This window comes from Ahaetulla prasina, chromosome 7 (genome assembly GCF_028640845.1).
Source record: "Ahaetulla prasina isolate Xishuangbanna chromosome 7, ASM2864084v1, whole genome shotgun sequence".
NCBI lineage: Eukaryota > Metazoa > Chordata > Lepidosauria > Squamata > Colubridae > Ahaetulla > Ahaetulla prasina.
The window spans coordinates 36,771,441-36,789,193 of record NC_080545.1 but is presented as its reverse complement, the minus strand read 5'-3'; the positions used below and the strand labels follow the sequence as shown (position 1 = coordinate 36,789,193).

General features: G+C 40.8%; 1 protein-coding gene across 12 annotated transcripts in view; it reads right to left on the bottom strand.

Moving 5' to 3' along the window:
- Positions 1 to 17,753, bottom strand: part of IMMP2L (inner mitochondrial membrane peptidase subunit 2) — a 530,240-nt gene that overhangs the window by 413,916 nt on the left and 98,571 nt on the right. Inside the window, exon 4 of one of the 12 annotated variants that reach the window (XM_058190786.1) lies at positions 381 to 1,645. The exons of the other annotated variants lie outside the window; for them this stretch is intronic. Coding sequence (XP_058046769.1) covers positions 1,513 to 1,645 — 133 coding nt within the window. The 3' untranslated portion in view covers positions 381 to 1,512. Of the gene's footprint in view, positions 1 to 380; positions 1,646 to 17,753 lie in introns of those variants that run through there. 12 annotated transcript variants of the gene reach the window in all.

The window sequence follows — 17,753 nt, the reverse complement described above, 5'->3', positions numbered from 1 at the left end:
GAGGGGGTATAAATGCCCCACACATACAGCATTAAGATCCCAGAAATCTACATACAGGCATAGACCACCGTCTTTTTTCTTGCGAAAGAGGACTGGGGTGGCCATGCGGGACCTGCTACGTTGAATAAAACCTCTAGCCAGGTTTTTATCTATATAGCGTCTTAATTCCTCCATCTCTTTCGGTGTCATGGAGTACATACGGGGTTTTGGTAGTTTGACTCCAGGGAGCAGTTCAATTGTGCACTCAATTGACCTGTGCGGTGGCAACAACTCACATTCCTGTTCACTGAAAATGTCTGCAAAATCCCCATATATAGCAGGAAACCCTGGGGCTGCATGGTCATACCAATTCCGTACTTTCCCTTCCCCAGAACTCTGTTCCAAGTCCGCTCACCATCGAGTCATTGGGATCATCTTCCTCACTGTCCCCGGATGTGGTATTCTTCCAGGGGCCTACCAATGACCTGGGTAGGTGTATCGATCCCAATAGAAGACATCTGTGACTCTATTTTGGATCTCTCTGGAGTTTGTTTGTTTATTTATTTATTTATTTATTATTTATTTATTTATTTATTTATTTAAATTTCTAGACTGCCCTTCTCCCGAAGGACTCAGGGCGGTTTACAGCCGTATAAAAAACAGTATACAAACATTAAAATAATTTAAAACGAAATATTTAAATGTAGGCTACTCCTTAAAGCCCGTTTAAAATTCCCAATTAAAACTATCAGGCCAGTCCTGTGCGATGAAACAACCATGTTTTCAGCTCGCGTCGAAAAGTCCGGAGATCAGGGAGCTGGCGAATACCAGGTGGTAATTTGTTCCAGAGGATTGGAGCCCCCATAGAGAAGGCCCTCTCCCTGGGGGTCGCCAGCCGACATTGTCTAGTCGACGGTACCCCAAGGAGGCCCACCCTGTGGGAGAGCACTGGTCGCTGGGAGGCCGTCGGTCACAGTAGGCGGTCCTGTAAATAACCAGGTCCCATGCCATGAAGCGCTTTAAATTTGGTAACCAATACCTTGAATTGCACCTGGAAGATCACTGAAAGCCAGTGCAGCCTACGCAGGAATGTTATATGGGAGCCTCGACTTGCTCCTTCTATCACCCGCGCGGCTGCATTCTGGACCAGCGGAAGCCTCCGGGTGCTCTTCAAGGGGAGCCCCATGTAGAGAGCATTACAGTAGTCCAGATGGGAGGTAACAAGGGCATGAGTGACCGTGCATAGGGCATTCCGGTCTAAGAAGGGATGCAACTGGTGGATCAGGCGAACCTGATAAAAAGCTCCTCTGGCGATGGCCGTCGTTTGATCTTCCAACGACAGCCGTGCATCCAGAAGAACGCCCAGATTGTGAACCTTCACCGTGGGGGCCAATGACTCGCCTCTCACAGTCAGTGATGGAATCAGCTGATTATACCGGGACGCTGGCATCCACAGCCACTCGGTCTTGGAAAGGTTGAGCCGGAGCCTGTTTCTCCCCATCCAGACCCGCACGGCCTCCAGACACTGGGACATCACTTCGACGGCTTCGTTGGGGTGGTTTGGTGTTGGCTTCGGTCATTCCCTGTTTTTGTTTCCTGGACCCACAGGGCGCTGGGTTGGTGGTCTAAGCAGTGGTATTGGATAGTCCAGGGTTTTGTGTCCCTCCTGGTTACAACAAAAACATCTAAACATAGGTCTACTGGCTCTGTTAATGTTGGCGGGTCTGCCTGGTTGTAGACGACGAGTAAGAGGAGGTCTCTCTGTCACTCATCAGGACTGACTGAACTCAGACTCTCCACACACCCTGAACTCTCTTAGTCTAATGTCCAGCTCGATAGTGGCTCAAAACCATTTGGCCAAACGAGGAGATAAACCTCAGTAGATGCCAACCTGATGAAGATCATGGTCCAGGCCTAGATGGAACTGATGTACCAGTAGTCTTTCTGGCCACATTCTTAGCCTGCTCGAAATCTTACAAAATTCCTTAACATATTCCTTAGCAGGGCGGCCCTTTTGCCTAACTGCCACCAGTTCCCCCTCAGCTACCTGAGCTTGGGATTCAACCTCAAATCTCACCCGTAGGGCCTCCAGGCTTCATCTGCTAGTTCCCTAGCGTGGTCATTATGTAGGTCTGTGACTCAGTCAGCTGCCTCCTCCATCAATACGGTTGTGATTTCAACAACCATTGCCCATTGTGAGGGATAACAACATCCATTTATTATTATTATTATTATTATTATTATTATTATTAATAATAATAATAATAATAATAATAATAATAATAATAATAATAATAATAATAATAATAATAATAATATTTGTATACCGCCCTTCTCCCGAAGGACTCGGGGCGGTTCACAGCCAATAAAAACACAGTACATACAATACAAATTTAAAAAACTATATAAAAAATTGATTCAATAACGGCCTAAAAATTTAAATACAATTTAAAACCCAGTTTAAAACCCTAATTAAAACCCTAAAATTAAAACTATGTTCAAGCTAGTCCTGCACGTCGAAGCAACAGCGTCTTCAGCTCGCGGCGAAAAGTCCGGAGGTCGGGGAGTTGACGAAGCCCCAGAGGCAGCTCATTCCAGAGGGCGGGAGCCCCCACAGAGAAGGCCCTCCCCCTGGAGGTCGCCAGCCGACATTGTTTGGCTGACGGTATCTGGAGGAGGCCCTCTCTGTGAGAGCGCACTGGTCGGTGTGAGGCTATTGGTGGCAGTAGGCGGTCCCATAAATACCCGGGTCCTAAGCCATGGAGCACTTTGAAGGTGATAACAAGCACCTTGAATTGGGCCCGGAAGATCACTGGGAGCCAGTGCAGACTGCGCAGGAGAGGTGTCACACGGGAGCCACGAGGTGCTCCCTCTATCACCCGCGCAGCCGCATTCTGGACCAGTTGAAGCCTCCGGTACCCTTCAAGGGGAGCCCCATGTAGAGAGCGTTGCAGTAGTCCAGGCGGGATGTAACAAGGGCATGGGTGACTGTGCATAAGGAAGCCCGATCCAGAAAGGGGCGCAACTGGCGTATCAGGCGAACCTGATAAAAAGCCCCCCTGGCGACGGCCGTCATATGTTCTTCTAAAAACAGCCGTGCATCCAGGAGGATGCCCAGATTGCGCGCCCTTTCCCTGGGAGCCAATGACTCGCCCCCAACGGTCAGCAATGGAACTAACTGACTGTATCGGGCTGCCGGCATCCACAGCCACTCAGTCTTGGTGGGATTGAGTCTGAGTCTGTTTCTCCCCATCCAGATCCGTACGGCTTCCAGGCACTGGGACATCATTTCAACAGCCTCGTTGGGATGGTTAGGGGTGGAAATATACAGCTGAGTGTCATCAGCGTATAGATGACAACTCATCCCAAAACCACGGATGATCTCACCCAGCGGCTTCATGTAGATGTTGAACAGAAGAGGCGAGAGAACCGGCCCTTGCGGCACCCCACATAAGAGGCGCCTCGGGGCCAATCTCTGCCCTCCTGTCAACACCGTCTGCGACCGGTCGGAGAGGTAGGAGGAGAAACACCGATGAACGGTGCCTCCCACTCCAAGTCCCCTGAGCCAGCGCAGCAGGATACCATGGTCGATGGTATCAAAAGCCGCTGAGAGATCTAATAGGACCAGGACAGAGGAACAACCTCTTTCCCAAGCCCTCCAGATATCATCAACCAACGCGACCAAGGCTGTTTCCGTGCTGTATCCAGGCTGGAAACCGGACTGGAACGGATCAAGATAGATGGTTTCATCCAGGTACTGGGGCAACTGACGTGCAACCACACTCTAGACAACTTTCGCCACAAAACAAAGGTTGGAGACAGGACGGTAATATCCTAAAATAGCTGGATCCAGGGAGGGCTTCTTGAGGAGGGGCCACACCACCGCCTCTTTCAAGGCGGTAGGGAAAACACCCTCCATCAAAGAAGCGTTCACAATTCCCTGGAGCCAGCCTCATGTCACCTCCCGGGTGGCCAGTACCAACCAGAAGGGACACGGGTCCAGTAAACATGTGGTCGCATTTAGACCCCCCAATATCCTGTCCACATCCTCAGGAGCCACAGAATCAAACCCGTCCCAGATAGTAACCTCAAGACCTGCCTCTCCCACCCCGCCCGGATCTACCCAATCAATGTCCAACCCTTCCCGAATCTGAGCAATTTTATCAAACAGATACTGCCCAAACTCCTCAGCTCGACCCTGTAAGGGAACATCCACTGCTCCCTGTTGAAGGAGCGAGCGGGTCACCCTAAACAGGGCGGTTGGGCGGTTATCTGCTGATGCAATGAGAGTGGAAAAATATTCCCGTTTCGCCACCCTCATTGCCACTAGATAGGTCCGAATATATACATCTAGGTAACTAATAATCTGACTCAGAAATAAAGCCACCCAGTCAGAGCTGCCGTCAAATGAAGCTTGGCTGGGTGGTGGACCCCAAGGGTTTGGGTGGGTCCATGGTGCTTGAGGAAAGCCTGGTTACTATCCCCATCCCTGGTATCAGACCGTTGTGTTCCCAGCTGTCTCCTTGATCCAGTTTCATCTAAATGGGCCAGTGGTTCTCTAGGGGGAATACGTTCAGCTCTACCCATGGCTACCTGTTGTGACTCCGGCTCCCGAGCCTGGCCTCCTGGAGGAAGATGACTCTGAGAGTGAGGGGGAGGAGCCAACACGGCCTCCCTCTCCAGGTCCCTCCTTTCTGGCAATGCCTCAGGTGCCAGTTGAAGGCCAGGAAGAAGGCGTGTCGGAGCCCCCACCAAAGAGGGTGAGGAGGATCAATCCTGGATTGATCCCAGACAGCGTCGCAAGGAGAAGCGTGCGCAGCAAAGGAAGAGGTGTGGCAGGTCCAGAGAGTGCTGAGTCACTGAGCCACACCCCACAGGGAATATAAGCGGGTGGAGTTGCTCTGTAGCTCCTGTGATGGACAAAAACTGCAAAGCATGAACTTCGGATCGGTTGTTTTTGAGTTACGGCCTGGACTGTGTGAAGGAATTATTCTGTGTACTCTTGGCCACCCCGGCAATGGCCTCCGGACAAGTGAACTCCCGTCTCTACCAAGTGATAAGGAACTTGGCAGGCATTTGAACTGTGGCTGCCAAGTCTTTTATCCACAAAGGAAATTCAGTTCGGTTGTAGAATAAATGACTGTTAGACGCTCGCTCCTGTGCTCTTTGATGTGAGGTGGGGAGGGGGACAGAACAGCTACCCCTAATGAAGAGTCCTGGTCTTCGATGGCATGTTTCTCTGGAATCCTGGGGTGATTGGATGCACGTTCTACCCTAAATTTGGGACTGGACAAGTGGAACCGATGCTCAGGGCCAGCACTGCTTTTCCAAGTTCCTGACTGCTCTATCCCCATCACCCATGGCTGCCAAGATGGTGCATCTCGGAAACTAGTCTTTCCAAATCTGTCCCTTAGGATATCCATCATATTCGTGCCAGACACAACAGCTCCACTTCCCCTCTTCATCTTCCTTCCACCTGTGTTCCCTCCACCCTTGGAACTGGGCACCAATCAAAGGGGGAGGGGTGGTTTGGGAACACCAGCTCCAGTAATAGCAAAGTTGTGCCATCAATGCTCCGACGCTGATGAACCACTGCCAGCATCCTTGGCTTCTGTGCCTTCCTTGCTCTCCACCGTGCCACCCCCTAGTTGGGTTTCCCATTCTTTCGGGTGTACTACAGATTGTGTGCTGTCCTCTATGGCTGGAACATCAATATCCTGTGCCTCGTCCCCCACGGATCCTGGCCTTTCCAATTCCCCCGTCAGGGAGTCCTTGCCTTCTGCCATCTCCAACTCCACACTCCAAATGGTTTCACTTCCTAAAAGTAGTTAGTATAAGCAAAGAGTCTCAGCACTAACCTTCTCTCGGCTTGCCTGGCCACGCTTGTGCAAACCCAAAGGAATGAGGCAATTAACGTTTGATAGTCATGAATCTCTTGTTTAATAAGCTACAAGCCGGCTACAGTGTCAAACAGACTATTAAAAGGAAAGTTAGGGCTGAGAGCTTCTGTCTCTCAGTGTTTGGTTTTAAAGTCATAACCACGCCTCTCCAATCATCTCTGTCCCGAGCACATTAGCTCAGCTGTTTACTGGCAAGGATCACACAAGCTGCTCTAACATCATTGCTGTGTTGTCATTAAGCAGCATCTAACCAACAGCCCCAGCCCTGATCCCAACCCTGTGTGCTGCCATCACTCATCGTAGTTTATTGATTATTCATGCCTCCTGTCACCTGTGCACTCCGTATATTTCAGGTATTTCAGGTATGTCTGGCTCCAATTATTTCTCAATGTGCCGTTCTTCATTGGGGTGTGGTTTTGTTATGTGTGGAGCCGCGGATGCAGCTCGACACTTAAATACATTGGAGTATTATGAAACACATTTGGAGAAACAAATGGTGCTGTTTTTCCTATATGCACAGAAAGCATTTGACAATGTGAATTGGCAATTTATGCTAGCACAGCTAAAAGAGATGGGCTTTGGGGAAAGATTTGTTAATACGATTAAGGTGATATATCACAAACAACTGCAAAAGTGATGGTAAATGGAGATATGACTGGGAAGGTTAGCTTTAAGAAAGGTACAAGACAAGGATGTCTCTTGTTACCACCAGGGGTGAAATACTACCGGTTTGGACCGGTTAACCCGAACCAGCAGTAATAAAAGCTACTGCTTTGGATGAACTGGTATTTCCGATTATCAGCTGTGTTGCATGATTTATATTTGCTAGAAAGCAGGAAATCCTGCTTCATAGTGAATCTAAATCATGTGGCACAGCTGTTCCCCCCCTCACTATTCTACTTACCTTAGAAAAGGCTTCTTTTTTTATTATTCAAAAAGTTTTACAAAAAAAAAATTTCCCCCCTTTCCCCCCAGCCCCCCTCCCCCCTCCCTTCACAACCCCCTGACTTCCCGGAACGAGCACAAGGTATAGTTAAAAATAAAACAAACATGCTAAAAAATTTTCGTCCCAACTTAATTATACCCCTACAATCATCAATTCCTAACTTCCCCCGAAAACAATCAAAAATAATACATCATAATCATTCAAAAACAATCTGATAACTCTTAGTCTGATATCTACTTTGAATATAGTCAATCCATTTTTTCCATTCCTTTAAGTATCTTTCTTGCATATTGTCTTTCAAAAAGGCTGATATTTTCGCCATCTCAGCCAAATTGGCAACTTTCAATATCCATTCTTCTATTGTAGGTACTTCTTTTTTCTTCCAGTACTGTCCTATTAGTAATCTTGCCACCATTATTAGATTTAAAATCAATTTAGTCTCAATTACTGTACAATCCGTAATAATTCCCAACAGAAAAAATTGCGGCAGGAATTTTATCTTCTTTTCAAAACATTTTGTAAAATCCACCAAATTTTTATCCAAAAGGCTTTTATATCCTTACAAGTCCACCAAATATGAAAATATGTAGCATCATCACAATTACATCTCCAACATTTTGCTTGCATATCTGGATACATACGATAATTTTTAGGATCTAATGCCATCTATAAAACATTTTATAAAAATTTTCCCTCAGATTCTGTGCCTCGTGAATTTAACATTTCTAACCCAAATTTTTCCCAAGTTTCCAATAATATTGGCTCCTGAAAATTTTGTGCCCACTTTATCATACAGTCCTTTACCAAGTCCCTTTCAGAATCTATTTCAAGTAACACATTATACAATCTCTTTATATGCTCCTGAGACTGATTTCTAATTTGCTTTACCAAATTTCCCTCGTTCTGCTCTATACCAATTTTTTGATCTTCCTTCCATCTAGCACGTAGTTGCTCATATTGAAACCAAGTATAATTTTTCCCTTCTTCTTTTAGTACGTGCAGAGATTTTAATTGCAAATTACCTCTTTCAGTATACAAAAGATCTTTATATGTAATCATTTCCTGATTCTGTTCTATATTTATATTCTCTATTGTATGTCTAGGACTTGCCCATATAGGAACCTTATAATTTAGTTTGTAAGAGTATTTTTTCCAAACACATGAAGAGCAGATCTTAACACATGATTTTTAAAGGCCTTATCCACTTTTTGTCATAAATTAAATATGCATGCCATCCATATAGCAAGTCATAACCTTCTATATTCAAAATTCTTTCCTCCGTTAAATTAAACCAATCACTTATTGCAGAGAGAGCAGCTGCTTCATAGTATAATTTAAAATTGGGCATTTTTAAACCTCCCCTTTCCCGGGAATCTTGAATTATTTTCATTTTAACCCTAGCTTTTTTACCTTCCCATATAAATTTATTAATTCCCTTCTGCCATTCCTCAAGATTCTTATCTTTCTTAATTATTGGTATCATCTGAAAGAGGAATAAAAATCTAGGTAAAACATTCATGTTAATAGCAGCTATTCTCCCAGCAAGGATAATTGCAATTTTTTCAAACAATCAACTCCTTCTGAACTTTTGCCATAAAACCTCATAGTTATTCTTATACAATTTCACATTTGACGATGTAATATAGACCCCTAAGTATTTAACCTTCTTTACAATTTCAAATCCTGTTATTTCCTCTAATTTTTCTTTCTGTTGTCTGGCCATATTTTTTTATTATCACTTTTGTCTTTTTCTGATTTACCTTAAACCCTGAAACCTTCCCATATTGATCAATTATTTCCAACAAAGATTTACTAGAGTTTATAGGGTTTGATAAAGTAATCACCAGGTCGTCTGCAAAAGCTCTCAGCTTATATTCATGTTGTCTAACTTTAATTCCCTCTATCTCCTTTACTTCTTGTATTTTATCCAATAATGGTTCTAGAGTTAGAATAAACAATAATGATGATAAAGGACATCCCTGTCTTGTTCCTTTCGCAATCTTAAAAGGTTCTGTTAAGCTACCATTAATTATAATCTGTGCTGTTTGCTCTCCATAAATTGCCCTAATTATTCTTATAAAACCATCTCCAAATTGCATCTTTTCTATTAATTTAAATAAAAAATTTCAATGCAATCGATCAAAAGCTTTCTCTGCATCAAGAAAAATAAATGCTGCTGGAATAAAATTTTTCTTTTCTAAATACTCCAGTAAATTAACAATCTGCCTAACATTATTCCTCATCTGTCTCCCTTTTATAAATCCAGATTGATCATTATGAATTCTTCGCTGCAAAATCAACATTAATCTATTAGCTATTATTTTAACAAAAATCTTATAATCATTATTTAAAAGCGAGATTGGCCTATAGTTCCCAGGTTTAAAACAATCCTGTTCCTCTTTTGGTATCAATGAAATAAAAGAGGTTCTCCATGAGGGGGGAATTCCCCCTCCTATTTGTATCTGATTAAATAATTCCTTAAGTGGACCTAACATCTCATCCTGTAAATTCCTATAATAACTAACTGTAAGCCCATCCGTACCAGGAGTTTTCCCCATTTTTAATTGTTTAATTACCAAGATAATTTCTTCAGAAGTTATAGGCCGATTCAGTTCATTCGTTTGTTCTAAAGTTAAATTTTTAACCTTATATTCCTTCAAATAATTATCAATATCCCTGTTCAATATATTATCTTTAAGATATAAATTTGTATAATATTCTAAAAAAGCTTTTTTAATTTTATCCTGTTGGTATCTCTCTGTACCTTTATATTCTATTTTTCTATAGTGCGTTGTTTTGTTTTTCCTTAAGGTATATGCTAACCATCTACCAGGTCTATTTGCATTACAAAAAGTATTATATTTGGCATATTGTATATTTGTTGCCACCTGATCAGCTATTATCATATTAAATTGATTCTGTAATAACTTTATTGCATCTTTAAGTTTTTGATCATGCGTGTTATGTATTAATAATTGTTGTTTCTTATAAATTTCCTCTTCTAAATACCTACGCTGTCTTTGTTGCTTATTTCTCTGTCTATTATTAATATATATTAATACACCTCTCATAAAAGCTTTACTGGCGTCCCAAACCATTTCTATCGATGTTTCGTTATTCAAATTATAATCAAAAAATTCTTTCATCTGCTTTTTACATTGAATTACATTATCCTGATATCTAAACAAATTTTCATTTAATCTCCAAGTTCTTCTACCTTCTTTTCCATATTGCAATTCCATCCAAACAGGACTATGATCAGACAAACATCTTGGAAATATCTTAGTTTTCTTCACCTTAAAAAGCAAGTCATTAGAAATTAAAATAAAATCAATACGTGAGAAGGATTGATGCCTATCAGAGAAAAAAGTATAGTCTCTTTCCTCCAAATTCCGCAGTCTCCATACATCTCTCAACTCAAAATATTCTATCATGTCAAAAAAGGATTTAGGCAGCTTTGCGGGTATCTTCTTAGAAAAAGTTCTCTTGCCCTTTCGTGTATCTATTACTCCATTCCAATCTCCCAATATAATACACGATTTATAATCCCATAGAATCATCTTATCATACAACATTCTATAAAATTTTTCTTGTTGCTGATTGGGTGCATATATACCAAACAAAAGGGTCTTTTTTGTTTCTATTGTAAGTTCAATAGCAATATATCTTCCGTGAATATCTGCCTCTATTAACTTGGCTGGTATATCTTTTCTCAAATAAACCACTATGCCATGTTTTTTCTCCAAAGCTGAAGCAACAAAATGTTTACCTAACTTTGAGTTTATTAAGTACTTTTGATCTGATAGTTTAATATGCGTTTCTTGTAAACAAATTACATCATTTCTAAATTGTTTCAAATAATGAAATATTTTTCTTCTCTTCTGAGCTGAATTCAAACCATTGACATTCCAAGTCAGAATTTTATTTGCCATTACTGGCCTCCTGAAGCTTTTGGACAATCAGCTGAAGATCCTCCTCCCGAATCTTTGGCCTTGCTCCTCCCACCGCTTCTGTAGCAAAATCCTGACCTTTGCTTTGAAGTTGTTGCTTTTCTTTACGCTTGAGGGCTCCCCTCGTCAGTCTTTGTTCTTGTGGTTGTTCCTCAGATGGTAACATCACTGGAATCACCTCAGCTTCCACACCCATTTGAGTCTCTTGAATTCTTTCTTCTATTATTTCTACTTCAAATTTCAGCACGGTGGAAAGAAAATCTTTGGCCTTAAGCACTGTATCAATACGATATCTCCTTCCTTGATAATACACTGTCAAACCAACTGGAACCTTAAACTTTTCTTCAAAGACTTTCCCTTGTTCTTTAATCAAATCTTCTAAAGCTGGTTCAGAACCCCTTCTACCCCTAGTCTTAGGTGGTTTAGTAGCCATTTCAGTTTTTAAAATTCACAAAATATAAGTCTAGAAACTTCTCTTTTCCCCTTTAAGTATAGGAGAGCTCACTTCACTTCATTAAAATCCACAGATAACATTTCTTAGCTTCTTAGTTACACAGGCTGTTTAGAATTCCATTCTTCACTTTCACTCCCTTTCAGGCGCCATCTTAAAGAGTCAGTTGAAACAAAGAAAAAAAAGTTTCTCTTTTTAAAAGGGTAGAAGTCAGGAAATCAAAAATACTTGCAATCCAGTAATTGTTCTCTCGAGCTCATTCCGTCTGCTTATAGAAATCCATAAAGATAAGACAATTAGCAGAGATGGACACTTTCTTCTTTTCCTGCTTTTGCAGGCACGCACTGAAGTCGGAGCTTGGCAGGAATATTTATGGGACTCTCGACCCTCAGGGCTCTGCTTAATTAAAAACAAAGCCCCTGGGGAGGTCTACCACCACACCCCTGCAGCTCTTATCTTTTCCCTTTCATCCAGGGAAAGAGATTAAAGCCGGCTTTTCCTGGCTTTTACGATGTTCAGTACGGAGCCCCTTAATTAGGAACTCAGCGAAGAAGGTGGCGCCACCGGAAGTACCAGTTTGGCTTTTAACAATGCAAGCATTGATTCACCCAAATGTTATTAATATGGGAAATATCATTAGAAAAGGGGGAACTCAAAACTAAAGAAGAAATGAGTGAGCGAGGGATAGATATATCATGGTATTCACAAGTGTAAATACATTCTAGATATGAGAAGGATGCTAAATTACATGGTTTTTATAAAGAACTAACAGAATTAGATGATATTAACAGGAACAGGAGAAACATTGATAAAGAAATTGTATAGCTACTTATTGGGTATAAAATTGGAAAAGAAATAAGTAAAGGAGACAATAATAGCATGGGCAGAAAATTTTGGCTACAGCATAGAATTAGGTAAATGGCAGAAACTGTGGGATAGGAATTATAAATTAACAATGTCGACTGCATATAAAGAGAACTTGTATAAGATGTTTTATAGATGGCACCTTGCACTGGCAAGATTGGCAAAGATGTTTAAAAATAAGTCAGCTAAATGTTTGAAGTGCCGCCAATACCTGGATCTTACTATCGTATGTGGTAGACATGTGTAGAAGCACAAAAATATTGGACAATAATAAGGACATGGCTGGAAAAGATGACAAAACAACATATTGAGCTAAAACCAGAAATACTTTTGCTGGGGATTTTACCCGAAAGCTATAATAATATTTAATTATCCATGTTCTAACGGCAGCTAGAATTGTATTTGCACAACATTGAAAAAGTGAAGAGATTCCCATTGAGGAGAAGGTGATTAGAAAAATATTAGAACGTGCAGAAATGAAAAGATTAACACTAGCAATTAAGGAGAAGGAACAAACTAAGTATTATATGATATGGGAAGTATTCTATCAATGGTTAGAGAGTAAAAAGGGGGACTGGAAATAAAAGAAGAAGATTAAAGAATAGAAAATATGTTAAGATAGAGGTATAAATAAGATGATAGTCTGTGGGATTTCACTCCTTACCCAAACAGCAGAAGTTCGGGCTACTCCCCTCCACATTGCTACCCTGCCTCCTCTACCAACTATGTTCTGCTACCTCTTTGCCAGCTGGATTTGACAAACTCCCTATGACAGTATAAGGCTCTGCTGCTCTGCTCCACTCACTGTATGCATTCCAGGGCCATGCCTTCACTCAGCTTCTGGATACTAGCAAGAAGCAGAAATCAGTGAATGGGAGTGACGGGGCTAGGTGACAGAATGCAGGCTGAATAAAAGGACAGATGGGGAAGATCGGTGAAAGTTGAAGGAGAGGCAGTTCATGCTGGGAAAGGGAATCATCAGGTGATATTTTGCTAATAACTGCTTTGCTTAGCTATTAGGATTGTAACCTGAGGACTACCTGACCCTAACACACTGAATAATATTATAGAGAAACATTTAGGGAGCATTCCGGTTGGTGAGGCTCAGACAAAGAGAGGCTTTGAGACCAACAAATAAAAAACTGTGAGCAAAGAAATGGGAGCTGTCAGTATTAGAAAGAATAGCAGCCGTAAAGATGTCTATACTACCAAAATTCCTATATTTGTTTTAGACTGTTCCAGTCAAATTAGAAAATACCTTTTTTAACGACCTTAATAAAACAATTGGAAAATTTATTTGGCAGGGGAAAAGACCTAGAATAAAAATGAAATATCTACAAAATATGAAGAGCAGAGGAAGATTTGGATTACCAAATTGGGAATTATATTATAGTGCAGCAACACTAGTTTGGTTAAAAAACTGGATCAATTTAAAGAATAAAAGAATACTAGCTATAGAAGGCCACGACCTACAGAGAGGATGGCATGCCTTCCTGTGGGAAACAGGCCATATGAAACAAAAATATTTCCACAGACATTTGATTAGAGATTCCTAATAAACAATTGGATTAAAGTTAAAAAGAAACACTATATAAAAATCCCAATTTGGCTATCCACAATGGAAGCGATGATTCACCCAAATAATTTAGATTTGAATAAAATGCTAAAATATAAAGATCTATTAGATATTCATGGAAAATTAAAAACACTACAGGACCTCCAAGAACAAGGACTACGGGCTGACTGGTGGGCCTATCTTCAGTTACAAAATCGATACAAACAAGATATAAAAGAATATGGAATATATCTTAAACCACAGCAATTAGATAAAATTTTACTAGGGCCAGACAAAAAAAATATTACCCAAATTTATAAATATTTGCTAGAAGTAGAATTGGAAGAAGAAGCAGTGAAAGGATGTATGATTGCATGGGGTCAAAATATTGGACATAATATAAATTTATCAGATTGGGAGAAAATATGGAATGGAAATTATAAATTAACAAAATCAGCAGCATACAAAGAAAATGCATATAAAATGTTCTACAGGTAGCACCTACCCCCTTCGAGACTAGTGAAAATGTATCCCAAAATGTCTCCCATAAGCTGGAAATGTAAAAATAAAGAGGGAACATATTACCATATGTGGTGGTCCTGCCCCGAATCCCGTAAATATTGGTTAAAAATTAAAAAGTGGCTACAAGAAATCACAAATGAACAATTGGATCTAGAACCTGAACTCTTTTTATTGGGGATTTTAAAAAAAAATACGTAAAGAATATAAAATATTTACTACTACATATATTGACTGCTGCTAGGATGGCCTTCGCTCAATGTTGGAAACAGCCATAGATACCCACAGAGAAATTTTTTTTTTTTTTGTCACAACAGTATATACAATCATCAACATAAACAATAATCCATCATGAGAGAAAAAGTATATATAAGTATAAGTAAAAGTATGCATATAATATTATAATGAAGAGAACAATAGGACAGGAATAAATAAACCAAGCAAATAAATGTGATTAATAATTAATAAGGAATGGTAGGTACTTTTGTGCTCTTATGCACGCCCCTTATAGTCCTCTTAGGAATGGGATGAGGTCAATAGTAGACAGTTTTTGGTTGAAGATTTTGGGGTTTTGAGTAGAGACTATAGAGTCAGGTAGTGAGTTCCAAGAGTTAACAACTATGTTACAAAAGTCATATTTTCTGCAATCAAGTTTGAAGCGGTTGACATTAAGTTTAAATCTATTGTTTGCTCTTGTATTGTTGTGATTGAAGCTGAAGTAGTCTTTTACAGGAAGGATATTACAATAGATGATTCTGTGTGTTAAACACAGATCATGTCGGAGACGGCGGAGTTCTAAGTTTTCTAAACCCAGGATTTCAAGCCTGGTGGTATAAGATATTTTGTTGTTTGCGGAGGAGCGAAGAACTCTTCTAGTAAAATATTTCTGGACGCGTTTAATAGTATTAATGTCAGAGATGTGGTATGGGTTCCAGACGGATGAGCTGTATTCAAGAATAAGTCTGGCAAATGTTTTGTATGCTTTGGTTAGTAGTGTAGAGTTTTTGGAAAAGAAGCTACGTAAAATGAAGTTTACAACTCTTAGAGATTTTTTTGCTATGTAGTTGCAGTGGGCTTTGGCATTTAGGTCATTTGTTATGAAAACTCCAAGGTCTTTGACAGGGAGGGAGTCGTCAGTAAGGTAATGTCCATCAAGCTTGTACTTGATATTAGGGTTCTTTTTACCAATATGTAAGACTGAGCATTTACTGGTTGATATTTGAAGTTGCCAAATTTTAGACCAATTGGAAACAAAGTCAAGGTCATTTTGAAGAGTAGAAGTATTGTTAGTGGTATTGAATAGTTTGAGGTCGTCGGCGAAGAGAACACAATAACTTGAGATGAGGTCACAGAGATCATTTATGTATAGTATGAAGAGCGTTGGTCCAAGAATACTACCTTGCAGTTTTGACAGGAAGAGGATTTGATAGAGCGTTGCCAATTTTGACCACTTGTTGTCTGTTTGATAGGAAGGCATTTATCCAATTGTGGAGAGGTCCTGAGATGCTGTAGGATTTTAGTTTTAAGAGAAGTTTGTCATGTACTACTGAGTCAAAAGCTTTGCAGAAGTCTATGTAGATTGCATCTATTGGTTTTCCTTGATCAAGGTTGGTAGTCATATGTTTTTGCAGTGGAGAAGTTGTAAGTTACAAGACAATTTTTTTCTGAAACCAAATTGTTTATTAGAGAGTAGGTTATTAGTTTCAAGGTGGAGTGTAATGGATTGGTTTATAATAGATTCCATTACTTTACATGAGACGCAACATAGAGATATAGGTCTGTAATTTTCAACTAGGCTGGGGTCTCCTTTTTTGAAGATAGGGATGACTGTGGCTAAAGACCAGAATTTTGGAAGGGAACTAGTCATGAAAGCTTTATTAAAAATTATGCTTAGGGGTTCTGCTATATTTATTGAAAGTTTTTTTTAAGAAGTATGCACTTCTGGATGGGAAGAAACAGACTCAGGCTCAATCCCTCCAAGACGGAGTGGCTGTGGATGCCGGCACCCCGGTACAGTCAGCTGCAGCTGCAGCTGACTGTTGGGGGCGAGTTAGTGGCCCCAAAGGAGGTGGTTCGCAACTTGGGCGTCTTCCTGGATGGACGGCTGTCCTTTGATGAACATCTGGCGGCCGTCTCCAGGAGGACTTTCTACCAAGTTCACTTGGTTCACCAGTTGCGTCCCTTCCTTGACTGGGATGCCTTATGCACAGTCACTCACGCTCTGGTCATGTCTCGGTTGGATTACTGCAATGCTCTCTACATGGGGCTGCCCTTGAGGTGCACCCGGAGGCTACAGTTAGTCCAGAATGTGGCTGCACGAGTAGTAACGGGAGCCGCTTGCGGCTCCCATGTAACATCACTACTGCGTAGTCTGCACTGGCTTCCTGTGGTCTTTCGGGTGCGCTTCAAGATTTTGGTTACCACCTTTAAAGCGCTCCATGGCTTAGGACCCGGGTACTTACGAGACCGCCTGCTGTTACACTATGCCTCCCACCGACCCGTACGCTCTCACAGAGAAGGTCTCCTCAGGGTGCCATCTGCCAAACAGTGTCGGCTGGCGGCCCCCAGGAGTAGGGCCTTCTCTGTTGGAGCATCGACGCTCTGGAATGAACTTCCCCCTGGCCTACGTCAAGTGCCTGATCTTCGGACCTTCCGTCATGAGCTAAAAACATATTTATTTATTCAAGCGGGACTGGCATAATGGTTTTAATGGTTTTAATCTTAAATTGGGGTTTTTCCTGGGTTTTTTAAATTTTTTATAATTTTAAATTTAACCTTTTAATTATCAGCCTTTTGTAATTTGCTAGGTTTTAATTGTATATGTATTGTGTTTTATCGTTGGCTGTACACCGCCCTGAGTCCTTCGGGAGAAGGGCGGTATAAAAATTAAATAAATAATAATAATAATAATAATAATAACATAGCCCGTCAGGACCAATTGATATTGATGGTTTCAGGTTGCGAAGAGCTTTTTCAACATTATCTTCTGTGAAGTCTATAAGAGTTAAGTCGTTGTTATCATTTTTGGTACGATTGAGGAATGTCGGATATGAGCCATCGCTGTTTACAAAGACTGAGCCAAAGAATGTGTTAAAGAGGTTTTCTTTAACTGTTTCGTCCGTACATTCTTTGCCGTTAGGTTCTTTTAGTGGTGGGATGGATCTTGTTTCTTTAAGTTTATTGTTCACAAAATTATAGAAAGCACGATTAGAATTAGTTCGTAGAAAGTCTTCTTCTTGCTTGGTGTGGTAAATGTTACATTCAGTTTTAATTTGATTGTAAATATTTCTGTAGCGGTTTTTGAAGTTTGCTACATAACCCTTTTTGTTTCTTCTCCAGAGGGATTTTTTTTGGGATTGAAGCTTCTTTATTGATACGGGTAATTTGTTTCTTTTTTTGATTTTAGTGGTGATTTGTGGAACGTATAGATTGATGATTTTATTGATTTCAAGAAGAAATACTTTATAGTGGTCTTCTGCAGTGATACAGGTTGAGAATAGATTTTGCCAGTCAAGAAATGAGAGATCATTGTTTATAAGATCATAGTTTGCTTTTTTAAAATTGTAGTTTGGAGCACTATTGTTATGAC